General features: G+C 33.2%; 6 protein-coding genes and 3 non-coding genes across 11 annotated transcripts; 2 read left to right on the top strand and 7 right to left on the bottom strand.

The window, feature by feature from the left end:
* Positions 1-5,840: 5,840 nt before the first annotated feature.
* Positions 5,841-7,096, bottom strand: LOC111213178 (60S ribosomal protein L22-3-like). The gene has a single exon (XM_022714859.2). It carries the CDS (start codon positions 6,347-6,349, stop codon positions 6,095-6,097), a length of 255 nt encoding a protein of 84 aa, XP_022570580.1. The 5' UTR covers positions 6,350-7,096; the 3' UTR covers positions 5,841-6,094.
* On the bottom strand, positions 6,875-7,036 carry LOC125589592. Its single transcript, XR_007325763.1, has one exon. It is a non-coding gene; the product is annotated as a U1 spliceosomal RNA (small nuclear RNA).
* A 3,762-nt stretch (positions 7,097-10,858) lies between the features above and the next one.
* Positions 10,859-11,020, bottom strand: LOC125589575. The gene has a single exon (XR_007325745.1). It is a non-coding gene; the product is annotated as a U1 spliceosomal RNA (small nuclear RNA).
* Positions 11,021-11,465: 445 nt separating this feature from the next.
* On the bottom strand, positions 11,466-12,747 carry LOC125580812. The gene is made up of 3 exons (XM_048745989.1): positions 12,508-12,747; positions 12,126-12,216; positions 11,466-11,806 (listed from the first exon to the last, which is right to left on the bottom strand). Exons 1-3 carry the CDS (start codon positions 12,575-12,577, stop codon positions 11,677-11,679), a joined length of 291 nt encoding a protein of 96 aa, XP_048601946.1. The 5' UTR covers positions 12,578-12,747; the 3' UTR covers positions 11,466-11,676.
* Positions 12,748-13,273: 526 nt separating this feature from the next.
* On the bottom strand, positions 13,274-16,570 carry LOC106445587 (replication factor C subunit 3-like). The gene is made up of 11 exons (XM_048745987.1): positions 16,317-16,570; positions 16,117-16,227; positions 15,662-15,694; positions 15,114-15,282; positions 14,779-14,960; positions 14,296-14,432; positions 14,131-14,229; positions 13,991-14,060; positions 13,829-13,903; positions 13,666-13,711; positions 13,274-13,569 (listed from the first exon to the last, which is right to left on the bottom strand). The coding sequence occupies exons 1-11, from the start codon at positions 16,398-16,400 to the stop codon at positions 13,511-13,513; spliced, it is 1,065 nt and encodes a 354-aa protein (XP_048601944.1). The 5' UTR covers positions 16,401-16,570; the 3' UTR covers positions 13,274-13,510.
* Positions 16,571-17,700: 1,130 nt separating this feature from the next.
* Positions 17,701-20,285, bottom strand: LOC111207568 (heparan-alpha-glucosaminide N-acetyltransferase). Of its 2 annotated transcripts, none has more exons than XR_002659825.2 (10): positions 20,092-20,285; positions 19,889-20,026; positions 19,726-19,807; positions 19,284-19,360; positions 19,094-19,209; positions 18,779-19,013; positions 18,473-18,712; positions 18,295-18,386; positions 18,082-18,225; positions 17,701-17,993 (listed from the first exon to the last, which is right to left on the bottom strand). XR_002659825.2 is itself a non-coding variant. In XM_022705752.2 (10 exons), exons 1-10 carry the CDS (start codon positions 20,227-20,229, stop codon positions 17,847-17,849), a joined length of 1,413 nt encoding a protein of 470 aa, XP_022561473.1. In that variant the 5' UTR covers positions 20,230-20,285; the 3' UTR covers positions 17,701-17,846. The 2 variants fall into 2 exon arrangements, 1 of the variants encoding a protein (XP_022561473.1); XM_022705752.2 differs by having other exon boundaries at positions 18,469-18,712.
* A 1,623-nt stretch (positions 20,286-21,908) lies between these two features.
* Positions 21,909-21,980, top strand: TRNAE-UUC. The gene has a single exon. It is a non-coding gene; the product is annotated as a tRNA-Glu (tRNA).
* Positions 21,981-22,099: 119 nt separating this feature from the next.
* LOC106380031 (40S ribosomal protein S21-2) lies at positions 22,100-22,941 on the top strand. Of its 2 annotated transcripts, none has more exons than XM_022709347.2 (4): positions 22,100-22,209; positions 22,297-22,382; positions 22,468-22,600; positions 22,740-22,941. In XM_022709347.2, the coding sequence occupies exons 2-4, from the start codon at positions 22,333-22,335 to the stop codon at positions 22,803-22,805; spliced, it is 249 nt and encodes an 82-aa protein (XP_022565068.1). In that variant the 5' UTR covers positions 22,100-22,209; positions 22,297-22,332; the 3' UTR covers positions 22,806-22,941. The 2 variants fall into 2 exon arrangements, with proteins under 2 accessions (XP_022565068.1, XP_022565071.1); XM_022709350.2 differs by having other exon boundaries at positions 22,169-22,209; positions 22,315-22,382.
* A 493-nt stretch (positions 22,942-23,434) lies between these two features.
* Positions 23,435-25,049, bottom strand: LOC111207566 (heavy metal-associated isoprenylated plant protein 36). The gene is made up of 3 exons (XM_022705748.2): positions 24,857-25,049; positions 24,684-24,759; positions 23,435-24,617 (listed from the first exon to the last, which is right to left on the bottom strand). The coding sequence occupies exons 1-3, from the start codon at positions 24,980-24,982 to the stop codon at positions 23,740-23,742; spliced, it is 1,080 nt and encodes a 359-aa protein (XP_022561469.1). The 5' UTR covers positions 24,983-25,049; the 3' UTR covers positions 23,435-23,739.
* Between the last annotated feature and the right edge of the window lie 311 nt (positions 25,050-25,360).

Here is a 25,360-nt window from a genome sequence, read left to right as displayed (position 1 = left end):
TAACACAGTTTGGTATAATCAAACTTCGTCCAAAAACGCAGTAATAAGAAAGGTAGAGCACGATTAAGCGTAGCATCACCAGTGACTACATTATGCATATACTATAACCAACTGGTTAAATATGTACAAATATTTAACATTCATTCAAAAAAATGTAAAAACATAAATTTAACATTCATTCATAAAAAAGTGTGCAAATATTATCGACATTTGCCCCTAATATACGAGAATTTCCGTGAAACCGTCCGACTAATTTCGAAAATTGACAAGGTAGTTTATGCAATCTCATTAGTAATAACACATTCGATCAAAGCAAGCGAGAAAGTAGTTCATGCGGAGTGTTTGCACACTATAAAATATCAACTACTTTACTATAAAGTTTTTTTCAAATAAAGTAATAATCAGTAGGGATGATCATTATAATTCATGCGTGGCTGACTTTTTCTAATAAGAAATCACATTATTTGATATTTTTTTTTCGACGAAAGCATAAGCTGATTTGAAATGGGAAAGAAATGAAATAAATATTATATTTTTTTTTATAAAAGAAAAAGAGAGAAGAAGAAGGATGGTGATGAAAGTGATGGAGACAGTAACACAGAGAGGAATGGGTTGCGTGTTCCTCGCGAGTTCCTTTCCCTTTTCCCTTTTTTTTTACCCTCGGACCCAAAACAAAATCCACCACGATGCAGTAATTTTCTCTTTTTAATAATTTGTTGTTCTCAGTCGTCCATGATTAACAAAACTATAATAAAGCAATTAAGCAGACCTTCATGATCTATGTATCTTAAGACATTAATACATCTGTAGCCTATATTTAGTAGTGGGATGCATGCAATAATCTATATAGTCCTTTTCATAAAAGTTCCCACCATAATTCCCATTACTCGAGGTGGGAAAAATTAAACTAAAACTCAGTTAAATAATAGAGTGATTTACACTCGGAGACAGTTTCTGAGTTTTAATTACACTGCAGGTCACATAGCACTACTTGGGTAGTTTATTGGAATGAAAGACCATCATGACCCTAAAAAAGCAAACTAGAAACTAATTCTCTCGTTGCTTTTTATTTATAGTTTGTTTTTTGAATTTTGAATAAATTGAATGGTGGACCCAAAACCAAATTTAACTGATTTTAATAATTAGACACTTGCCTTTTACTTTTTGACATAATATTTTTAATCAAGATTTACGATTCCCAGAATGAAAGAGAAGAAAGAAACTTGAGAAATTTACTATCGACAGAAGTTTGTTTTGACGATAGAGATGGTGCCGAAGAAGATGACGACTAGACGAAAACACACAGGAAAGAGAGAGCTGATGGTAAATTCTATCTTTTCGATTTTGTTTTGTTTTAGTCGGTATTTACTTGAATCATGTTTCTTACAATCCGTTTGGTACCGAAAATCAGAGCCTTCGGTTGTGGAAGAACTAGACGAGCGATTGAAACAGAGAGGCGTTTTGCAACTAAGTAAGTTGACATCTTTGATTTTGAAACGAAAGTTATAATCTTTAGTGTGTATTATATTGTTGTGGTGTTTGCGGATCTGACTGTGTCTTACGAGGGAAATTTGTTATTCATGTTTGCTTTTGTTTGTGTAAGAATCTGAGAGTTAAGAAGCATTGTGCCTTTTGCAGGTTAAACATGTGCTTACAAATCTATGCTACATGGGAATTCAGAGTTAGAGATGTTGTTTGAATTTGTATACAATAAATACAAGATTTGTTGGTTATAAAGAAAGAAACTTGGTTGTGGATGGTTGTTTTCTTGTTAGGTAGTGTGTTGTACACTTGTGATGTTTTGGGTATGTTGTACGGTGATTTTATTCGTAAGTAAATAAACTGTGAAACACTATAGTTGTAAAGTAAACAAACTCCATAGTCGCATTTTTGTTTTTATGTACATCATGTTCGTGTACACGAGTACATTTAGCGACCGCATGGATGTGTACGTAATGGCAGTGTACACGGGTACATGTGAAAGAAAGACATTTGTCTTTGTAGGTATAAAGACGAGGAAGTGTGGTTAACGTGAATGAATGGGGTTCTCATTTTCGTGAATGTTAGAACACTCCGTTTTATGTTGTTTTCAGTGAAGGGAGGGAAGGTGACACATCAAATGCTACTATAAGAATCTTAGGTTACTTCCGGCCTTCTAAAGCTAAGGTGATTTGTGTGGTAAGGCAAGTTATCTACCAATCGATTTGTCTCATCTCCTCTAAATCACTCTTGGTGTCAGTCTAAAAGACAAAGGTTCTTTTCGATATTGATATAGGCGTACACATGTACAACATTGTATATTGTTTCACTGAACTATATACAGGCGTACCCATATACAACACATTGTTTGTGTACACATGTACAACATTATATATTATTTGTGTACATATATACTTGAACTATATTTCAATGATAATTTCAATCCCATAAGCCCAAGCATTTCAAACTGAACAGCATTGGTACGTTTTAGTGTCAAACGACATCCACTTTCACAAATATACTAATCTAAAAATGGAACACTAGACTAAAATGAAGAAAGTGAAGAATGGACACTAATAGGTTTGGTGTACATATAAGTTAATGTACTATAAGAAACACTAATATGTTTAGTGTACATAAAAGTTTTAGATTGATATTGAGAATGGTGTACAAAAAAAGATGAATAATGTTTTGGCGTTGCAATAGCTAATAACATTTATTAACATTTACGTGTACATAATGTACAAGATGATTGACTGTCACGTGTACACTGGTGTACTGATTAACTTTTATGTACATCAGTGCTGGTTAACTCTTATGTACATCACGAATGAACACTGATAGGTTTGGTGTATATAAAAGTTAAAGATTGACACTAAGAACCGGTGTACAAACGAAGATGACTCAATAATGTTTTGACGTTGCGATAGTTGATAACATTTATATGTGTATAATGTACACGATGATTGACTGGCCGGCCATGTGTACACAATCTTGGTTCGACATGTACATATGTTTAAAAAAACAACGTGTACACCTATTGCAAATTTTTACACTTATAACACCGTGAAGCTTATGACCTTTCAGTTCTGTCCAACTCAGCAAAGGAGGACTGTGTGTAAAATTGTGAAGTATAAGATGCGGCGATGGGGATGATTTTTTTTGGAGGTGTCCCATGTGAAGGTGCTATTGTGGATGAACCTTAACTTTGGCGGTGTCCCATGTGAAAGCGCCATGGTGGATGAATTTCTTGATTCTTACAGTCTGGTTTACGGTGGGGGATGAGTCTTCTACATTGCTTTTGCCGTCGACTGTGTTTCCGCCATCGTCTTCGTCATAGTCGCCAACAACTCCTCCGTTGTTGTTGCTGTCGTATATACCACCACTAAATCACTTCGGAGATACACCTTGACATATTTCAAAAGATAGATTAAGTAATAGAGATAATGATTAAACACAAGTTTTCTTGAAAAAAGTATATAAAGAAGCAGATTTCAATTTAGAAAAACAGAGAATACGGGAGGAGAAAAAATGGAGAATTTGGGAGGAATATGACGAAGAGTAAAGATAAGAGGACCCACTTGGTCTCTGAAGAATCTTGACCATTAGATTAACAAATAAATGAATGGCTATAGTTAAATCCCGCCTAAAAATGAAATAGATGTTACATTTAGTTATCATATAACACTTAGTTACAAAGTTATTTAGTTAACTTTTAACCAGAAATTGAGTTTCACTAGACAAAACTACCTTAGTAGTGATAACTGCCTCATTGTGTTAATAAAACTCATAAATTGCCTCTAGGTGTAATTCTTTCTAAATAATAGTAGCATATCTACATTGGTCAATTCAATCATTGTAACATGTTTTAAAGCATAAGTACCGAATCTCAGATGATAGATCTTCATATCATGTGAAAAAAAAAGAAATAGAAAAGATATTTGTATAACTAAAAGATTTCAACTAAAAGAAAAAGAAAAAAAGGTGATGGATTCTGTAGTTCACTGTCACTTACTTCTGACGAAATTAACTGAAGTGAATCGTTCCCCCATGTTTTATGGGTTTGGGTTTTCCCCTCTGACGTCTTTGCTTTTAAGTAACACACATACACACAGACTCTCTCATTTCAATATTTACATAATTACATTTATATATATCTCACACATCACACACGTCATAACGTCGTTAATGTTGTTATCTGAACATCTTCAATCCATAATACTATATAATAGTATCAAAGTCACACTATTTTACTTTGATCTCAACATTAAAATAAATTTAATCTTCAACTCAACTCCAAAACACTATTTTATTGCGATTTTCACACTAAACATCTATAATCCAACACTAAAATGTGTAACTTTTAGTGTTGTATTGGAGAGACTTACAATAAAATAGTGTCAAAATTACACAAGTACTTGGAATAGAGTGAAAAAATAGAATGAACTATATTGGAGATGGTCTTAGGGTACCATCAGCAGTTACTAATTTGCAAAATGATTGTTTATCATATTAATAATTATTTCGATACAATTATTTAACTTAGTCATGGTAAATAAGATAAGCTTCACGCAAATAGTTGAATAAAATTTTACCTACTGTTCATCGTGTAGTGTTCTTTCTTTGTTAAAGATCACACATCTCTATCCAATATATAAACAGCCTGTTTCATACATAAAATATTATCTTTGTCTTTTAAAAGAAACCAGACATTCGAAGTAGATTAACTCCAATGGTCAGATAATGGACGATGATCTAATTGACTAATTATAGCTTGGTTAATAGTTGCAGTACGTTTTTCCACAGTAGTTAGTGTTAAATTTATCTAGTACACCTGAACCAAATATTAGTTGCAAGAAGATGGTTATATGCCCCCATACCAAAAACAATCTTGCATCCGTGATTTGAAACGATACAATAATCTTTAACCAACAATGCTGGTGAAATGCTGTGTATCAAAATAGTATTTGTTACTATTATTGTGTTCGACTCACAATTGTTAACATGCATTGGAAGATTACATTAACAATTATGATGCGGTAAAAATAGAGATACGACAATAGATGGAGCTGAAGTTGTATTTTGATTAGTAATATATAGTTTGTACACTCTGCATCATTACCAATCACATTCTAACTATTATGAGATCAACCACAGTATTTGTTTTGGTTCTGACTCTCTCAAGTCCTACAATTTAGTCAAAGCCGACATTAACTATAAGGCACATCATGAAGTCTTGTATGTTCTAAGAGCACCCGCAATGGTGTTACTCTAAGGGGAGTCCTTAGAAAAAGTGTATTTTGATTTTTTAAGTATTATTATTTATTTTTTCTTTTTTAAATAAAAAAAATAAATATCAACCAATTGCGGGTCGCCACATGTCGTCGGGACCCGCAAATAGTGCAAGGATTCACTAAGAAAGAGTCCTTATTTAAGAATTTTAAGGATTGAATCCTTAGCTTTTGGTGGGGTCTACCGATTATTTAATTATTTTTTTCCTAAGGACTTCCCCTTAAGGATTCCCATTGCGGATGCTCTAAGGGACTGAACAATAATCAAAATAATAAGCACACAGAACTTTATGAGCATCTCCAACTCCATTCTATTTTTCACTTTAAAATAGAGTTTAGAAGAAGAAATGCTCCAATGGTACTATATTTCTTACTCTATAGTAAAATGAAAAATAGGTTTACTCCAAATATATAGTAATTTGTTTTTTTTTGTTCATATACCATTAGAGCAAATTCAAACTCTATTATAGAGTTACGTAAAAAATAGAATAAGCCATTGGAGATGGTCTAAACCAATACTGTCCGAGAACTGAGAATAACATTCCTCACGAAATCTCCAAGTGTGCAATAACAAAAAGAAAGTGTATCACTTCAGTCAAAATAGATAATATCTAACAAAAACAGAGATAAAACCAAACCAAAACTAAGAAAAAAATATTGGTCTTAGCCTTCTTCCTCAGCTTCGTTCTCAGCAATATTGAAGTACCTCAACTCATAGAGGTTACGGTCCTTGAGGTATCCAAACATACATTAAACAAACAGTGAGCTCAAGACAAATTCAAGATTCTAACATTCAAATTCTACCAAGATCTTACCAGCAAGACTTAAACTAACATTATCTTATATCTCTTGGAGAATTGGCCATCAGAGGTGACGGTGATCTTGCTCTTGTCGCGAGTGATGGAGACAGAGTCATCAAGAGCACCTGCTTTACCACCAACCTTAATCCTCTCCTGAAGAAACTTCTCTAGCGAAGCAATCTCCATGATCTTGTCATCAACAGGCTTCGAACAATCTATGGTGAAGGCAACTCCTCCCTTCCTCTTCCCCTTTGGAGCTGCTGCACTTCCACGACTCATTTTCACCACTACAGTCCAAAAAACGTATGAGCACTCGTAACGTTCGCAATAATTATACGACAAATTATTATAATCTAAGCTCCTCAATTAGATTTTTTTTTGCAGCAAAATATTATATATAATCGTTAATTCTTTTCTTCATCATTTTCCAATCTCTCGGGAGTTTCTAACAATTATACAGAACATTCAGTGGAAAGATTTATTCAAAAGTTCAAAGAGGGACGATAAGAGCTTTACCTGTTATACGAAACGAAAGAGAAAATAAATTGCGTCTTAAATTTCTTTTAGAGTTTTGAGATTGATTCAATTTGTTCGAAATGGCCCACGTATTCTCTAATGGGCCGAAAGCCCAGATGAATCGGTTTGGTCTTATCAATGTGGGATGTTGTACGTTCGTCAACATACATAAACCCGTAACAATAAACTTTTATATATGTCTGGAATATATAATTTTAGACGGAACTTCATTTAAAGTTTGAATGGTATAATTATGAAACTATTGAAAAAATATTAAACTTTTGAATGGTAGGAGCCGCGCGAACGCAGGCTCCCTCTGCCACAAATAATGACGCAGGCTCTCCCACTTGGGGAGACCTTAGGCTAAACGCCCCTCCTCAGTGCAATGGAGGTCACTAGCCTAGGCCACTTGTCTTCTTGATCACGAGTCGACCCCGTCCAGGTAAGTGATTTACTTGTTCGCTCCCCTTCTTCTTTTATACTACGGTAAGCGAGTCTTTTCTGTTAAATGTAAGCGATGTGGGACTTTCACCCATCTCTCATTCACAGGCTTTAAACGGCAAAATTGTTGGGTTTTTAGACATGGGCCGTACACGAAAAGCCCAAGTTAAGTGTTTCGTAGTTGCTCGTTGGTAAAAGCCTACATGCATAGTTGGGGAATGTGTAAAGAAAACAAATTCTTAAGACGAGGAGAGATTGAACCTAGTATGATAGCTTTTAATTTATTAATCAATCATCGTAAGTTCTTTAACTATTGAAAATATAATGAATCTGATTTGTGCTTTTTTTTACACATTCAAGAACATTGGAGTTCAAGTAAAAATAAGTGCGTTACTTACAAATGCGTATCTCAGAGCTAAACAACAATATGAATTAGGGATAAGGATTACCATTTTACATTTTTATTTTAAATAAATAATATGTAAACTTTCAACATAAAAAATAGAAAAACTACATTAAACATATGTAAGACTACCATTTTTCACTAAAAAAAAGACATCTTATCTCCATAATGTAACATTACTATTTTGTAAAAAAAACATTATATATAATTTTGAAAATAATAAATAATATGTAAACATACAACATAAAAAAAAAGGAAATACTACATTAAACATATGTAAGATTACCATTTTACATTTAAAAATAACAATAATATGTAAACATACAACATGAAAAAAATGGAAAAACTACATTAAACATATGTAAAATTACTATTTTTCACTAAAAAAAAAACAGTTTATCTCCATAATGTAACATTACCATTTTATAAAAAAAAAAAAAAACATAAATATAACTATTTGACTATTTGTCCAAGTTCTTCTTTAAAACATTGCCGTTTTACATTAAAAATGAAAAAATACATTAATATTTAAACATCTATCTTAAAATATAAAAAATAGATATTAATAAAATATAAAGTATAAGAAAGAGAAATACACAATATATAGAAAAATAAATAATAAGTAAATATTATAAATATATAAATATACGAATTATATATACAATAATAAGTAAATGCACAATTTAAAAAAAATGGAAAGAGTACATTAAATATTAAACATCTATCTTAAAATGTAAAATATAGATATGAAGTAAATAGAAAGTATAAGAAAAAGAAATACACAACTTAAAAACAATGGAAAAAATTATATTAAGATTTAAACATCTATCTTAAAATATAAAATATAGATATTACGCAAATAGAAAGTATAAGAAAAAGAAATACACAATTTAAAAAAATAGAAAAAGTACATTAGTATTTAAACATCTATCTTAAAATGTAAATCTATCTTAAAATATAAAATTATTAGTAAATAGAAAGTATAAGAAATAGAAATACACAATATAAATAAAAATTAAATATATAATATAAGTAAATACCCAATTTAAAGAATGGAACATTACATTAAGATTTAAAAATATATCTTAAAATTTAAAATATAGATATTACGTAAATAAAAAGTATAACAAATAGAAATATACAATTTAAAAAAAATGGAAAACGTACATTAAGATTTAAACATCTATCTTAAAAAGTAAAATAGAGATATTAAGTAAATAAAAAGTACAAGAAATGAAAATACATATACAGGAAAATATATAATAAGTAAATATGTAAATCTATAATATATGAATTATATATATAATAATAAGTAAATACACAATTTTTTTAAAAAAATGGAAAAAGTTCATTAAGCATTAAACATCTATCTTAAAATGTAAAATATATAATATAAGTAAATACACAATTTAAAAAAAAAAGGAAAAAGTACATTAAGATTTAAATATCTATTTTAAAATATAAAATATAGATATTACGTAAATAAAAAATATAAGAAATGGAAATAAACATTTTAAAAAAATGGAAAAAGTACATTAAGATTTAAACATCTATCTTAAAGGTACATATATCTTAAAATGGTAGTAAGTTATATAAAAATGAAAATACCACATTAAACAAAAAAAATTAAAATGTACTCCCTCCGTTTCAAAATAGATAATGTTTTAGAGAGTTTTTGATGTTTCAAAATAGATGATGTTTTCATATTTCAAGGTATTTTTTAACTTTATCAAAAACTGTGTAACCAATTATATTTTGTAGTATGTTTTCTGATTGGTTGAATAATTTTTAATTTATATTTTAGTGATACCTTTTAGATAAAAAAACAAGTGTTTTAATATTTGTGTCCCAACCTAAAACTTCATGTATTTTGAAACAGAGGGAGTCAAGAAAGTCCATACAAAACTCATTATTCCATCAACATCAACCTCATACTATCAAGGAAAACTTCAAAGCACTCGAGCAAAAAAATGGTTCCACCATCAACTATTGCCGTCCCAAAAACCTTTAATGACTTTGAAGGAGATTTTTTTATAACAACGAACTTTTTGTTAGGTGGATTCATTGTTGGGAAACCCGCAACTTCCAAAAGCCAAACTTATTCATGGGAATTGAATTGCTTTTCATAGACTCAAAGGTATTCTTACAAATTTAAATTAATCTAATCCATCATTTTATTGTTAATATTCATACTAACTATTTCATGATCAAACTATTATAGTTAATAACCATTCAAGCATTTATCCCGAAACACTTCCTTCCACGCCGAATCAGGTATTGGTTCATGTTGGTTTAGTATTATTTTTGGTTTATTAACACGTTTAGGATGGTCCTATTGTAAATATAATTTAAGTTGGTTTAGCATATATTATGCTTAAAATAACTTAAAGTAAATAATAGTAATATTATGCTTAAAATATAATTTTAAAGAGTTTTCAAATATAGTTTATATAACATTATAGGTGATGAATTTAATTATTAAATTTGTTTATTACTTAAAACTAAGTTATTTTAAAAACATACTGAGTTATAAATATCAATGATGGATTGGTGAGTATAACATGAAGACAAAAATATAAATATTTTATTTTCAAGATAAGAAATTCAGCTTTTACTCAGTTACTCAATATATAATATGTTAACTTATTTTTTAAAAAATATACATAATTTATATATATAGATTAATCTTCCAAACTTAAACTATTATATTATATATGAATAATGTTTTTAAATAAAAATAATTTCTGATTTAAAAAAAAATAAAAAAACAACAAATGGTTATTTTCAAATAATGGATATAATTTACATTATACTATCATTTAACAAGTATTAGATACGTTTTAATATATCATTATTTTCTATTTCCACAAAACAATAAATTGTTAAAAATCAATATCATCTAGGTTAAGTATACGGACAACACAAATTCAAACATCACAAAAAATATTTACATAAACATTATAATACAATAATTTAATCAAAAAATACAATTAAAAAAGAATAGTTATATACTTAATATCTGAAAATCAAAGATATTTTTGCTAAAATTGTACTTACCTGGCCAAGAAGATCGACCATCTTTTTACGGATCGATTGATTGTTGAGCATGTGGTCGATCCGAAAATACTCAACAGTTTAATTTAATATCTAAAACATTTTTGTTAACACTCAACAAATAGTTTTGCTAAATATGATAACTAGATAGCCAACAAAATTACAAAAAATATTTAAATAGTAAAAAATATGTTAATTTAACGTGTTAAAATTTAAAAATAAATTTTAATTATGACATGCATCTTAACATTTATATAAATATATATCATAACCTAAATATAAATAATTTAACAACCTAAATTAAAAAAAAATAAAAATGCTCGGGCGTAGCCCGGGTTAATCCCTAGTTATGAAAAATATTAAACTTTTGAATGGTAGGAGCTGCGCGAACGCAGGCTCCCTCTGCCACAAATAATGACGCAGGCTCTCCCATTTGGGGAGACCTTAGGCTAAGCGCCCCTCCTATGTGCAATGGAGGTCACTAGCCTAGGCCACTCGTCTTCTTGATCACGAGTCGACCCCGTCCAGGTAAGTGATTTGCTTGTTCGCTCCCCTTCTTCTTTTATACTACGGTAAGCGAGTCCTTTCTGTTAAATGTAAGCGATGTGGGACTTTCACCCATCTCTCATTCACAGGCTTTAAACGGCAAAATTGTTGGGTTTTTTGACATGGGCCGTACACGAAAAGCCCAAGTTAAGTGTTTCGTAGTTGCTCGTTGGTAAAAGCCTACATGCATAGTTGGGGAATGTGTAAAGAAAACAAATTCTTAAGACGAGGAGAGATTGAACCTAGTATGATAGCTTTTAATTTATTAATCAATCATCGTAAGTTCTTTAACTATTGAAAATATAATGAATCTGATTTGTGCTTTTTTTTACACATTCAAGAACATTGGAGTTCAAGTAAAAATAAGTGCGTTACTTACAAATGCGTATCTCAGAGCTAAACAACAATATGAATTAGGGATAAGGACCAGCCTCATAAACGAAATATAAGTATTCATTATTTTTTTTTCTGAAGGTGTATCTCTTACAGATTAGCATCCCGTATTTTGCAAACAATCTGCAGGGCGTAGAGGCTATATAACCATAGTCAATCCATTTCAAAGTAGTAAAGAAGGATTCAATAAACATAAAAAAAAATCTCAATAGCTATAATATGCCTACAATAGGCATTATTAGCCAAAGATTGTTTAGTCTTTATTTAAGTTATCAGGCTTGAGAAATTTGGGGTAGCGATCGGTGGCTCCAGTTTTGTGATCATAGTACTCCACCGCGGCTGCTCCAGCTAGAGCGGCCAACGTCAGGGCCTGAGCGTGTAGCCTGAGTAAAGATAAAAAACGTGTGAGAGATGTAATGGTGAAGAAGAATCAAAGGATGATCATCATCAACATCCATGGTAAAGGAAACAATCCACGACGAATTAAAAAAAAAAAAAAAAGACTAACAAGACCGACATTTGTGATACATCCAACACCCTAAATGTTTCTTCGATATATATGATATTTCAAGTACAAAACAAGCATACTGGCAAGTATGGTGTATATGTTAACACAATGGAGACGGTTGGAGGTTGCTAGAATCAGTATTTCTATATCTAACCAGAAAACCAAAACAAGTTGGGTTAAGAAATAAATGGTACCTGGCGTGGATGATACGGACACTGGTTTTCATGCCAGGTTTAGACCAGTTGTAGGCGATCGAACCAGAGATACCACTCAGCCATAAACAACCTATCAAGAAGACCAAACCAAATATTATCAGAATACACACACAAATATTTGTTTTTTTTTTAAACGAAACCGCAGAGACAAATCATGTCCGAAGCATATCGGAGCACCGACAATGTCAAGCAAATAGCAAAATTCTATCTAAGGGTGAAAAAACACAGATCCAGATATTAAAATCAGGTGAATGAATCATTCACAAATGAATACTGGGTAACCCAGAGATCTATAATCACGCCAAAACGACCTAGGAGCAACGTTTTTTGAATAACAGACGGGAGAATGAGAATGATTTACCAACGGTACGAAGCTTGTGATCGACGATCCATTCCCTGATTTCTGCAAACTTTGTCTTTGATTCCGCCATTTGATGAACAACCCAAAAATAAAAATATTCGGAAGAAAAATAAAAAAAACGATTGTAAGAGAAACAATGTGCGTGCGGCGGTGGTTTTAAAGCAAACAAAACACCAAGGCTGAAAATTCTGAGAAAGAGAAACCCAATTTTGCTATCTTGCGCTACATTCCCGCTAGATACGTAGGCTCCGAATGATAACTGTGGTTTGACCGGTGCGGAACAAGCGGTTTAACTACGGTGCGGTTTTAACAATTATAAAAACGTATAGATATATGGTATATATAGAGATTTTTGTTACTGTTAACTGCGGTATGGGACGGAGCGGTTCGAAACATTCGAAACCGTAGTTGTGTAATTAAATAAAACTTATTTTTCGTTTAATAGATTATTTAATTAATACTATTATAATAATATCTTACGAATTTGAAAACAACAAATTTACTAACGAAATAAAAGATTGTAGAACATTTTTCGTATAAAATTTTTGCAAGTTGAAGAAAATTAGTAGACTAACTCTTGTTATTAATTTTATTTTGTTTGTTAATGAGAAAGCTCCAAGTGTCAAGCTTTAACCGACTGTTGAGACGAGTCAAAAAATGGTTTAGTCAATTCAAAACCATTCTTCTTTCAACTACGGCGGAAGCACCTAGTATTACACCTGTTATAATCTTTTTTTTTTTTAAAGCAACACCTGTTATAATCATGTGTCACTGTTTATAAATAAAAAACCATTACTTTTAGAAGTCTCATTTTGACATTGATGAACCAAACGGCTTCCATGGTTACTGAAAACAAGACGGTTAAAATTCAGACGTTGAGGTAAAAAAAAAAATCAAGGTTACAAAAACTCACTGAACAACCATAGTTTCAGAACATCGGGCCATTGCATTAAAAAGAAACAGTAGTACAAGCTTGTCCTCTTTTCAAAACAGCCATCCTTCTCTACCCAAATGTTGAAATGAGGAAGTTTTTGTATATGCTCATGAATTTGGCCACAAATGCTGCAGTGGTGTAACACACAACAACAGCACCCATAAAAAAATGTACGATGATATTTTTTTTTTCTTTAAATGTAGCATATATGAAGAGTTATATACCTTCTATGTGAAATATGGCTTTCTGACCTAGTCTCATCCGATGTTCCTGCAATAAGGACCGGACCATAGCTCAGTCTCAAATGATAGCAAAGATGTTGAGATAACGCTGAGGAGAAATAAATTCACAAGCTAAGAGGCAAAAGTGGTATACAAATAATCTTACATAATATGCAGCCCAGTGGCAGACTTCAAGCTTCAGCTCTGAGTCAAGTTTCTTCAGCAGTTCATGAAGAAGTTTCTGAAAATAAGTGTAAACAATGTATAAAAAGGAAAGAGATAGAGACACGAATATAAAAAATTGAAAACAGAATTTTTTGTTTCACACCTTCAGTATGACTTCTGGTGGAATGCAGTTAACTAGCAGCTCGTACACCTTCCCACGCACCTGAAACAAACTGAAGAAGCACACAAGAGATGTTTAGAACTACAAATTGTAAAGCTAAATGATTTACTAAAGTGTGTGACCTTTTAGGGCTCTGTTCCCTCAACATGTCAGTTGATATTTCAGCAACATACTCTTCCCAATCCATGGGTGATATCACTTGGTTATCTGTGAACGGATAGCTACAAAAAAAACATATGTATAAGGCTCATTGATTGTGTGCATATACAGTTAATGAAGCAGCTTACTTTTGGACACGACAGGTCTCAAGCGACAGAATAGCTCTTCTAAGACTGCGGTTCGATTTTTCGGCAATACGAGCAGCAAAACCGTGTGGTAGCTGCAGAGTTTCTTTCTTTGCAACGAACTCCAACACTTTCACTATCTGCAAACAGAGAGCTACACTTTTGTAAACAAACAATGCATACATGTTTCTGCAAGAAACTTTACATAGGCCAAAATAAGCAAACACTGAAGAATCTTATGTCATCTTCCTGATAGCAACTAGAGATTCTCTAAATTATATTTTAAAATCACAGGAACAAACTTGCACATCACAGAAAATGCTACAGGACAGATTGTCATGAAAGATTCTTCAGAGGATAAAAGATTTGGTGATAAACAAAATGTAATTTGAGATCTATTACGGGATGGGAGCTTTAAAGAGGATTTGGTTGGCTGATTAATTAAGTGAATATTCTATCAAAACAGAGGGAAAAAAGATTGTGTACCTCATCGTGCGAAGGTGCATTTATCCTCACATTGAGACAACGAGACTTAATGGCTTCTGTAACCTTCGAAGAACTGTTACAGCATAAGATGAGACGGCATGATGAGCTATATTTCTCCATTGTTCTCCGCAGAGAATGCTGAGCTTCTCGTGAGAGCTTGTCAACTTCATTTAGTACCAACACTGCCAAAACCACACAAAAATCATGAGTTTGGGCATAGCTAAATACTTCTCGTAGATGATTCAAACAACTATTATGAGACCTAGACATCTAAAATGTCTCCACTACTGAATAATAATGTAGTGAAAGAGTCAGGCGGAACACTAATTGTTTACCCTTATATCCCTTCTTTCCCTTGGTGTCAATAGGTCTGTTCTTGGCCATCTCTTTAATGATCTCTTGAACGATGTATCTGTCCTGAAAGCCTGCATCACTTGGAGTAAGCTCCACATGATTTGTGCTTGATAACGTAGTGAGCTCCAGATCAATAGTTCTACTCCCAGCCTACATTATTCAAAGATAACATAACAAAACCATTAAAAAAAACTTTAAAAGGTAGAAAATAATTCAAGGTAAAACATAGTACTAGAGAATCTACGAAGGATCCCAAGACTTCAATGGGTTTGGCTTAAGATGTTTTCATATACTGAAAATAAGAGACAACAAAACTGACAATTCTCACAATGTTCTCATGTCTTAAGGAAGAAGAACCAACAAAAAGTAAATGATAGCAAACATAATTCACAACTCTCCATTCACAAGTACAAGAAGATACTGAAACACCATTTACTAATCCAACAAGAGCACAAGAATATAGATATCAAGCAGAGAGAGAAGAACTCTAGCAAGTAAAAATCAATGAAAAAAACATGTAACAACTCACATCGACTTTCCAAGCCCTGTTCTCCACTTTCACCTGCACAACAAAAATGAAAAAGGTAGCAATCAGAAGATAAACATCAATCTAAACAGAAAACAATGAGTTAATGCTAGTGAGATTCTCCACACTTTCCTCAACAGCAAAAAAGTTCAAAGTCTTCATCTTTTGTTATCACCAAACCAAACCCATAAAAAATAAAACAAAGGGGGAACAAAGAAAGAAGGTATCCCTTTGTTTTATTTTTTATGGGTTTAGTTTGGTGATAACAAAAGATGAAGACTTGGAACTTTTTGCTGTTGAACAAAGTGTGTAGGCATGTGGAGAATCTCACTAGCACTAACTCATCTTTTGCTCACACTTTGCTCAACAGCAAAAAAGTTCAAAGTCTTCATCTTTTGTTATTACAAAACCAAACCCATAAAAAATAAAACAAAGGGGGAAGAAAGAAAGAAGGATACCTTCTCAGCGCTGGCACCATATATCTGCTTGAGAAGCGCCATGATTAGGGTTTTCTTACCCGAACCAGACGGTCCATAGAACAGCAGATGCGGACAATCTTGCTCCGTTACCTAAGAGTTCAATTCCAATGAAACCACACCACAAAACATTAAAAAGTACAAAACTTTGCAATTAGGGATCGAACCAAAAAAAGGCGTACCAATTTCTTGAGATTTTGGGCGATCTCCTCATGGACGATGACCTTATCTAGCGATCTCGGCCTGTACTTGTCGACCCACAACATGTTAGCTCACCAAAGGAGGAGTTTTGGGGAAGGAAGGCAATGGGGGAAGTGGCGGGAAATAAGTGAATCGTCTTCGTCTCCCTCCGCACTAAGGAACTTCTTCTTTCTCGTTTAGAGTGTTAGAGAATTAGCATAAAAACATCAAAAAAAAATTATTTATCCATACAAAACGGGTTATTTTCGGTTTTGTTCTGGTTCAGTTCTTTTTTTTTTATTCTTAGTTTTTTTTTGGTTTTAAAGGTTTAGTATTTGTTCTGATCAGTTTCGGTTTTTGGTTTGGTTAGAGTAACAAAGTTATGACCGAACAATATTTATACTATTATTTCCGAAGTAAATTTTCGGAATCGAACTCTCACGTTAAAAGTTAGAGTGGTTAATATCGTTTATACCCTTAATGAATAAAATATATAAATAAATTAACAAATAAAAATGAAATTTTAATTTATTTGATTAAATAATTGATTAAAATTAATAATAGTAAGAATTATCTATAATCTGAAAATATAATTTAAAAAATAGATAATTTCTATATATATTGTATTGTTATATGAAAAATTTTTTTAGTAAAAAGTTAAAAACATAAATTATATAACTAAATATTAATTACATAAAATTATTAATTATAAAATTAAAAATATAATATTAAATTATCCAAAATTTAAACATATAATTAAAAAATAATAATTTATATATATATTGTACTGTTATCTGGAAAAGTATTTTAGTGAAATTAAATATTAATCAAATAAATTAAGATTTATTTCAGTAATGAATATAGTGTACAAAAAATTTTTCAAAAATTTATGAAAATGTTTAAGCCCGCATCGCGGGCAAGACACCTAGTTTGAAGTAATTTCGGATTTCATATGGTTCCGATTTTTTCGGTTAATTCGGGTTAAAAAGTTAGAAAGGTCGGGATCTTCAAATTAAATATCGTATTTTCGGTTTCGAGATAAAAATTCTAGATAATTCGAACAATTTTAAATGTTTCGGATAAAAAATATTCTAGTAGTTCATTTTTTTTGGTATTTCAATTTATAAATAATATATATTTAAATTATTTTAGTAATTCAAAAATTTTGATATTTTAATTTATAAATAATATATATTTAAATTATTTAATTATTTTAAAATTAAATATAGTTAATATTTATAAGTATAATCTATATTATAGAAATTCGAATATCATTTAGTTCTTGGTTCCATTCAGTTTCTTGGTTCGGTTCTGATTCAGTTTCAGTATTTTTGGTTTTAAAGATACAAGATCGGTTATCAGTTCCGGAATGTGACTGACCATGGCTACCATCAACAAAGGATAATCATTTTCATTGCAAAAGAGAGTTATGAGGAGGAATATACAAATTTCTATAACGAATCTGACTTATACATATCCTAACTATTAGTACTACAGCTTCGCAAAGAGTTCTGTTTCTTCTCACGCCCTCCTTAGAGTTTCCAATAGATCTTGAACCTGTGGCAAACACCAGTGACCAAACCCCAGAAGAGAATCTCCGCGAAAATAACATACATCAGAACTCCAACTCTTCTTGAATGCCAAACTCTGACGAAAACATGCTCTTTAATCCAATTTATCTAAACCCAAATCATCATAAACAACACAGTTACTAAACTCCAACTAGACCATTAAGAGAACACAAGACTCATTTTAAGAGACTTTTACCAGTGTATTTCCCGGGTGGCGATAGTACCAACCGTTGAAGAAAGCAGCTAAAACGCCTTCAGCTCCCATCACGTACACCAGCATCGCGTTCATCCCTATCCATTCTAGAGGTAGAAACACGTGCTTCCACTCCAATACATCCACCTGTTTTGTGCAAAGTTTGTTAACAGTTTTTATTGTTTGTCTATGTGGTTTGAAGAAAAAAAGAATCACCAGAGAGTACAAGGCGGAGAAGACAAGAGCGGCTGCACCGGAGGTGATGCATGTGTAGCTGAAAGTATAGAGTTGTTTGTTCAAAGGCATCACTGCAAACATTAATATATGTAAGTGAACAAAGAGGAGAGAGTGTTTTGCGAGTTAGATTAAAGAACAATGTGTTGTGTTTACTCACAGTGGGTGAATGTAGAGTTAGTCCTAGAGAAAGGAGAGCTAGACCGGTGGAGATCCAATGTTTCAGCCGAGCTGAATGCTCCTTAAAGTGTAAGATGGTGTGTCCAAAATGGACTCCGATGATTGTAGAAAGAATAGCAGATATAGAGCTTAGGACTCCTTCAGGCTCAAACGGAGCATGACACCAAGACGGTGCATCTTGGCGCAAAGATCCCTCGTAAGGAGAATCATCAGTGCAAGCCTAAGTCTCAAAAAGAATACATTAGGAGGTGTGTTCATTGACATGAGACATAGACAATAGTGTAACCTTGGATCGTCTCCAGGCAGGATGGTGATACATATGGTTGATCCCTAGAACTTGTCTATCAACATATCCAACAGCGTTACAAGGAGGGTTTAGCTTCCCTCTCACTCCACATGGTACGGATTGGATCTTCCCATAGAGAATGCTATCTTTATCAGAGACAACGAACTCCCAATCAGGAACGCAAGTTCCATACAGCGTGGCGAGATAAATCACAAGAACTGATGCACCAACAATCCTGTGAATGTAAAAGAATAATAATCTGAAACTCTTTTTTCATGAACTTAATATTCTAAATAAAATCAAATGTTATGTTACCAGTGCCAGTAGTATGACTTGAATATTGAGAATCTTCCTGTTGAGAGACTCACCTCATGTGAGTCCTTTGTGAAGATCTCCACTAGTGCTACTACCAAGTAGGATAAAGCTATTCTCTACACAAAAACATGAAACCTTTAAGGCCGTGAATAATGAAACACAAGATGAATCTTTGAGGCTAAGACAAGACCTGGAGAATCCCACAGAACCTCATCATAGTGACATCAACACCATAGGTTAATTCATCAGGAGCATGAGAGAAACCACCTACACATCAAAAGAAATGAAGCTTCCATCCACTATTTACAAGTGTAGTGTTCTAAACATCGGTGCAGGCGGCATCTATGTGACCACCAAAACCTAGAAATCGATCACTGATCCAATTTAAGTACCTCTGCAGGATAGACTTCACAGGTGGATCTAAACAAAATGATTTTTCTTGAATTTCTTAAAAAAATCTATACCATTCAAAAAATTAGTCTAGACATCCATATAATCAATAATCCTCTATTTTTTATCAAGTCAATAATCCCCTATAAAACGTCTAATTGCCGCTTAATGATTACTTGAACAAAAATGAATGTTATCATGTTTTGAGGGCTACAAAGTTACAGGACAAAGAACATCACTACCTTGTAGTAGAAGACCCCAGAAGAGGAGCTTGCATGTCCTAAACCCAACCTTCTTACAAGCTTCAAACTTGTTCGAAACCCGCTGAAAAAATTACACGTTTTTTTGTGTGTGTATATTTGAGCCATTAGACTACAAAATTGAACAAAAAGAGAGCTTTCAAACCTTGAAGGCAAGAGCGATGGAGACGCCAACGATGAACAAAAAGAAAGGCATGACGAAATCAGCCAAGTTGCAGCCTTCCCACGGAGCGTGAGCGATCACAGGCCAGTCTCCTCCGGCGTCATCCACGAGGATCATCAACTGTAATGAGAAAAATAAAAGCTTCTAAGTTTGAAAATTCAGAGGAGTAGAGAGAAGAAAGATACGGCGACGGTGAGGCCACGGAAGATGTCTAGAGAAGCAAGTCGTTTCTTTTCGTTGAGGTTCGGAGTAGAAACAGCTTCTTCGTGTACGAGGAGGCCTTGATCGTGACTCATGACATCCACCACTTTGATTTCCGACATCACTTTCAACTCTCTCTCTCTCTCTCTCTCTCTACTAACGTGCTTACTAAAACATAAGCCACTGGTTCCTGTTCTGTAAGAATTTCTTTTATAGAATATATCTAATTTTTAGTTTTTTTTTCTTTCTTTTGTCATCTGACATAAATCAAATCAAAAGATATTCACTTGTCTAATGCAAGGAAATATTATATAGAAAAAAAAAGACCAATCACAATGTAAAAATGTTTTAACATTCTCTATCCACTTCTTATTTAAATTTGGTTTTATTCTACATTCTTAATTGGTTGCATCAACCACGTATGTCCACGACCTGCTCCTTTTTTTTTTTTCACAACACAGTATAACGTAGCTTTATATATGCTTTGTAGCAGAATTAACAGCTTTTTGATATAATCTAGTAATTAAAATTAGAATTTTGTGACATGTTTAAATAATTATCAGGAATATCATGATTCTGTTTGAAAAAGGCATCATTTAGACCAGTGCCAGTCCAGACGTCCGGCGCCTAAAGCTATTGAGAAAAATTGTGCCCCTTTACTATAACTTAAATTTGCTGTATTTTAATTATATAATCAAAATTGTATCAAATATTATGAAAACTAAAGTTGTTTTCAAAAGGAAAACGAAACATCAAAACATTATTTTCAGATACTATTTTAATAACTTTTCAAAACATAAATCTGGTAATAGCTTTTTTTTTTACAAATCCAAAGAATAGAAAACCACAAAATAAATAATTTATAGATAGGATAGTTTAATTCTTTTCACAGAGATTTAGAAAGATGTTAAAACGATGGGATAGTAAGTTTTTTGAATTTCAAAAGTTTCTAACCAAATTACAAAAATAAATAAAGGCTGACTCACTCCTGCAAAGCTTAATCATAGTGAAACATTGGAACATGAATATTTTTTATTCACATAGCTCTTTTAGGAAAACCAAAACAAAAATTAAAAAGAAAGACAGATGGAGAAGATAACTCACTTTTAACAAAACAAAAGAAATAATTGAGTTTTGTTTGATTAACTTAGTTATCTAATCCCATATTATTTGATGTTCATGTAATAAAAATATACATAACAAAAGAGTTAAGTTGTTAGAACATGTAAGCATGTCTTACGTATAAATCTGTTATTCTCAGAAAATAGAAAAATATTATTATCACCAAAAAGAAGGGAAAAGGAAGAAAGAAGAAAAAAGAGACTGTGGGTTCGAACCTATAAGAGGAAGAGACCAAGAGCAGGTTACAACCACTAGACTAAAGTGCAAATTGGCCAAATTGGCGCCCCTAAACTATTTAATATCTCTGGCGCTCTAAGCCTGAGCTTTACGGGCTTTAGCACAAGGCCGGTACTGATTTAGACATGAGGAAACTTTGTATAGATTACTTCACGCAGATGAATGTTCATCCATGTATCACAATTTTACTAAATGCCCCCATTGTAACTCTCTCCATTCTTTACCTCTACAAGCTAACACAAAAACAAAGTTGCTTCGCACACAAATTTTACAATATGCAGAAACATTTAATAGACTCCTAACGCTACATCTCAGATTCAAACAGTGGCCACTTACACATCACCTCCATATCTTACAAAACTATAACCAAAAGTCGGAAGTTAACTTACATTCGTATGTTAAAATCGTAAATTAAAATGTACGGTGATGAGAATTCAACAAATCCGATGTCGTCCAGCGGTTAGGATATCTGGCTTTCACCCAGGAGACCCGGGTTCGATTACCGGCATCGGAGCTTTTTTTTAGTTTTGAACTTTTGATATTAATCAAAAATACTGTTTTTTTTTAAAGTTAAATAAAAGATAGCAACATGGGCCTTTAATAGACCAAACAGCATGACGATTTTTTATGCCAGGCCCGTTTTAAAACTTAGGGTTCTTAGCAAACGTATAAACCCTGTGAGCTTCCTCCGTCTAGTCGTTTCTCTACCCTCGCCGCACTTGCTTTTGCTTCTCCTCCCTCAGGTAAACGTATAAACCCTGTGTCCTGTTTTTAATGTGTTCGTACTATTAGAGTCTAACACAACATGTTTTGTTTTTTGTTTTTAATAGTGTTTGGAATTAGAATAGTCTAGCTAATCTTCCAAGATGCAAAACGAAGAGGGTCAGATCACAGAGTTATACGTTCCTAGGAAATGGTAATTACAACATTTTCTTCTTATTATTCTCTATTTGATTTTTATTTTTTCATCTCTCAAAAGACAAAATATTTACATAATGCAGCTCTGCTACTAACCGGATGATCACATCGAAGGACCATGCCTCTGTGCAGCTCAACATTGGTCATTTAGATGCTGATGGTATCTACACCGGACAGTTCACTACCTTTGCTCTCTGCGGTTTCGTTCGTGCCCAGGTTTGTGATACACGACTCTTGATTCTTGGTTTTTCGTTTGGTTCAGCCCGGTTTAGCATTTTGTTAGTAAGATTTTAGCTTTGGTTAATTATTCTTCAACAGCATGACTAATTTATCAAACAATGATCTAATATTGCAGGGAGATGCAGACAGTGGTGTGGACAGGCTATGGCAGAAGAAGAAGGTCGAAGCCAAACAGATTTAAAGAGCTTATAAAGCTGTTTTTTTTTATCGTTCTCGGACATACACTTAAGTAATGAATTTTGCTTTGACCTTTTGTTTTATTGTACTCAGTGAACTTGTTTCTTCTGATTCGCTAGTAAGATTATAACTTCAATTAATCTCAAAGCCTTTTAGTACGATAAACATTACTATAAGAAGAAGAAAAAGTTAATGTTACTCATGCATGATTTTAAACATCAGTGTATGTTAACGTGAATTGGTTTATAAAACTAGAATCAGATTCTCATCTTCGCTCGGTTCTCTTTTTAACTATAGAAGAATTAAAGAATAACTGAAATGTTTTACGTATGTGTTAGATTCCATACGTAAAAAAAATGACTGCTTTTTCTTATATGGAAAAGTACAATAGTTATTTTGTATCAATCAAGTAAGAGTCAATCCAAAAATACGATTCCCTGAGGCACACTAATACATAAAATTCTTCGTCATCAAAGATATGCGCATCTCAAAAGCCATCCATTCATTTCAAATTTCTCTCTCTTTCCCTATTATTCTTATTCTTTTCTTTTGTAAAAAGATTTATTCCTTCTCAAAGTCCAAATATTCTCAACTCATCTATTCTAAATTTTGTACCCAAAATACAAAATGGCATATTCGAAAATAGTACATCACTTTCACAACTCTTTTTGTAGAGTCGTAATTTATCACATTTCATTTACAATAAGATATCTACTAAAATACAAAATATATGTCTCTTACATGAAACCTCAGATTTCATTGTGCAAAATCTTTTTATTCAAGGTATACATATTTGATTCAATTTAATTTTACCAATGGAGATTGTTTTTAGTGATTGTTTGTGAAAGTACCAGTCTAGTAACAACTCGTTCAGCATTAACAAGATGCCATTTCAAAGCCCAATTATAATCATTTGATTCTAAGAACTTTTAGACCAATCACATGACGCCACAAGCGTTTGGATTGCCTTCGCTGAGTGCCTCAAACGATTCGCACGGCTGAGATCTATACGAATAAAATTCGGGCGGCGGAGATTCGTATCCCGTGTCCACGTACTCGTAAGAATAATAGGAAGGAGGAGCCGCGTAATACGACGCCGCATTGTCATTCCCACCGTTACTCGGCCCACTTTGACTCGGCCCGTGGGCCGTGTTATAGCTCACAGTATAGGACGGCGCCGTTTGAGGCTGCGCGTGATAGTACGTAGGAGGAGGAGGACCGTACGTTTGGTGTTGGTAATGACGTGGAGGACTGTGAGCCGTCGGATACATATGCTGCTGCTGCTGATGAGGAGGATGGTATTGATCTGGTGGTGGAGCAGAGTATATCACAGTCTCCGGTGGTCCACCGTTCTGCGGCGGAGGACCACCACCGCCACCACCGCCTCCTCCTTCCATCACCACCGTGGTGCTCTTCTTCTTCTTTTTCTTTTTCTTCTTCTTCTTTGGAGCTCCATCTCCAGACGGTGGTTGAGGCTGTCCGTTTACAAACGTCACAACTTGCTTCACCTGATCACCGCCGCCTCCGGGAGGCCCGCCAATGCATGTGCCGCCGTCCATCATCCCGCCGCTGTTGTTGTTGTTTCCGTCGTCTTCGTCATCTTCGCTGCTGTCCTCATCATCGTTTTTAGGTTTCTTTGGTTTCTTCTCTCTCTGCTGGTAGTTACACTCGTTGTTGTTGTTGTTGTCCATCGACGTCGGCCATAGCTCGGCGTGTCTACCAGCTTTCATGATCTTTTTGATCAAAAGCTCCGGCTCCACGTTTCCAACCACCGTTACTTTCTGTTGCTTCACGTCGATGTTCGTTGTGTATACACCTAACCACAAGAAAACGTCTATGAAAAACAAAAAAACACAACATTAGGAGAAAATGTTTTACTTACCTTCGATTTTGCTCAATAGTTTCTTGATTTTTCTCTTGCATCCTTCGCAGTGGATAGAAACTCTCAAAACCCATGTCTTGCAACAACAACAAAAACCAGGTAAAAGATTATATTTAAAGAAAGAAAATAAAGGTGACAATAATGAGAATTGATTGTGTTGAAAATGATCTTACGGTGTATCTGAGAGGTTCTTGGTATTCTTGAAAAACATGTCTCTGATCTTCTTGGCATGTCTCTGGTTTAATATCTGTTTCGATCTCTGTACCAATTTGTGCTCCTATCTGTGTTCCAAGGTCCATTGGAGAGAGAAATTAGAACCAAGCAGAGGGAAAGTGATGTTATGCAACTTCATATGTAATATAGAACACATGATGTTTGGCTTCTATATTTTTTTGGGAGTCCTCCTAGATAATATTCTCTCCACTATGCTTTATCTTTATTCTAATAGAATACTACTTTTGTTCGTAAAAACTTTTTTATTTTATTTTACAGAAAGTTTATTAAACCATATACTAACCTCTCGCCCTATTCAGCAAACTAATCTGTTATTTTCCACTTGATGCTGATATGTGGAACGTGAGATGTGCAGCTTAAAGCTAATATATAATTAAAGTTTGCAGCTTCATGTAAAGTACTTCAAATGCTAAGACCACCTCCATTCATTAGGACTCCTAATG

Source organism: Brassica napus, chromosome A2, assembly GCF_020379485.1.
Source record: "Brassica napus cultivar Da-Ae chromosome A2, Da-Ae, whole genome shotgun sequence".
NCBI classification, from domain to species: Eukaryota; Viridiplantae; Streptophyta; class Magnoliopsida; order Brassicales; family Brassicaceae; genus Brassica; species Brassica napus.
The sequence above is the reverse complement of the archived record's forward strand: the minus strand, read 5'-3'. Positions and strand labels throughout refer to the sequence as shown.

Coding starts and splice junctions, on each gene's coding strand:
- LOC111213178 (XM_022714859.2), bottom strand. CDS start 6,349: ATGAGTCGTGGAAGTGCAGCAGCTCCAAAGGGGAAGAGGAAGGGAGGA.
- LOC125580812 (XM_048745989.1), bottom strand. CDS start 12,577: ATGGCGGAATCAAAGACAAAGTTTGCAGAAATCAGGGAATGGATCGTC. Junction 12,217..12,507: donor TCACAAGCTTCGTACCGTTG/GTAAATCATTCT, acceptor TCTTCTTGATAG/GTTGTTTATGGCTGAGTGGT. Junction 11,807..12,125: donor GTCCGTATCATCCACGCCAG/GTACCATTTATT, acceptor ATCTTTACTCAG/GCTACACGCTCAGGCCCTGA.
- LOC106445587 (XM_048745987.1), bottom strand. CDS start 16,400: ATGTTGTGGGTCGACAAGTACAGGCCGAGATCGCTAGATAAGGTCATC. Junction 15,283..15,661: donor ACAGGGCTTGGAAAGTCGAT/GTGAGTTGTTAC, acceptor TGAATAATGTAG/GCTGGGAGTAGAACTATTGA. Junction 13,712..13,828: donor GCCACTGGGCTGCATATTAT/GTAAGATTATTT, acceptor TCCTTATTGCAG/GAACATCGGATGAGACTAGG.
- LOC111207568 (XM_022705752.2), bottom strand. CDS start 20,229: ATGTCGGAAATCAAAGTGGTGGATGTCATGAGTCACGATCAAGGCCTC. Junction 20,027..20,091: donor TCCGTGGCCTCACCGTCGCC/GTATCTTTCTTC, acceptor TTCTCATTACAG/TTGATGATCCTCGTGGATGA. Junction 19,361..19,725: donor CTGGGGTCTTCTACTACAAG/GTAGTGATGTTC, acceptor TTTGATGTGTAG/GTGGTTTCTCTCATGCTCCT.
- LOC106380031 (XM_022709347.2), top strand. CDS start 22,333: ATGCAAAACGAAGAGGGTCAGATCACAGAGTTATACGTTCCTAGGAAA. Junction 22,383..22,467: donor TTATACGTTCCTAGGAAATG/GTAATTACAACA, acceptor TACATAATGCAG/CTCTGCTACTAACCGGATGA. Junction 22,601..22,739: donor GCGGTTTCGTTCGTGCCCAG/GTTTGTGATACA, acceptor CTAATATTGCAG/GGAGATGCAGACAGTGGTGT.
- LOC111207566 (XM_022705748.2), bottom strand. CDS start 24,982: ATGGACCTTGGAACACAGATAGGAGCACAAATTGGTACAGAGATCGAA. Junction 24,760..24,856: donor AAGAACCTCTCAGATACACC/GTAAGATCATTT, acceptor TGTTGTTGCAAG/ACATGGGTTTTGAGAGTTTC. Junction 24,618..24,683: donor ACTATTGAGCAAAATCGAAG/GTAAGTAAAACA, acceptor TCTTGTGGTTAG/GTGTATACACAACGAACATC.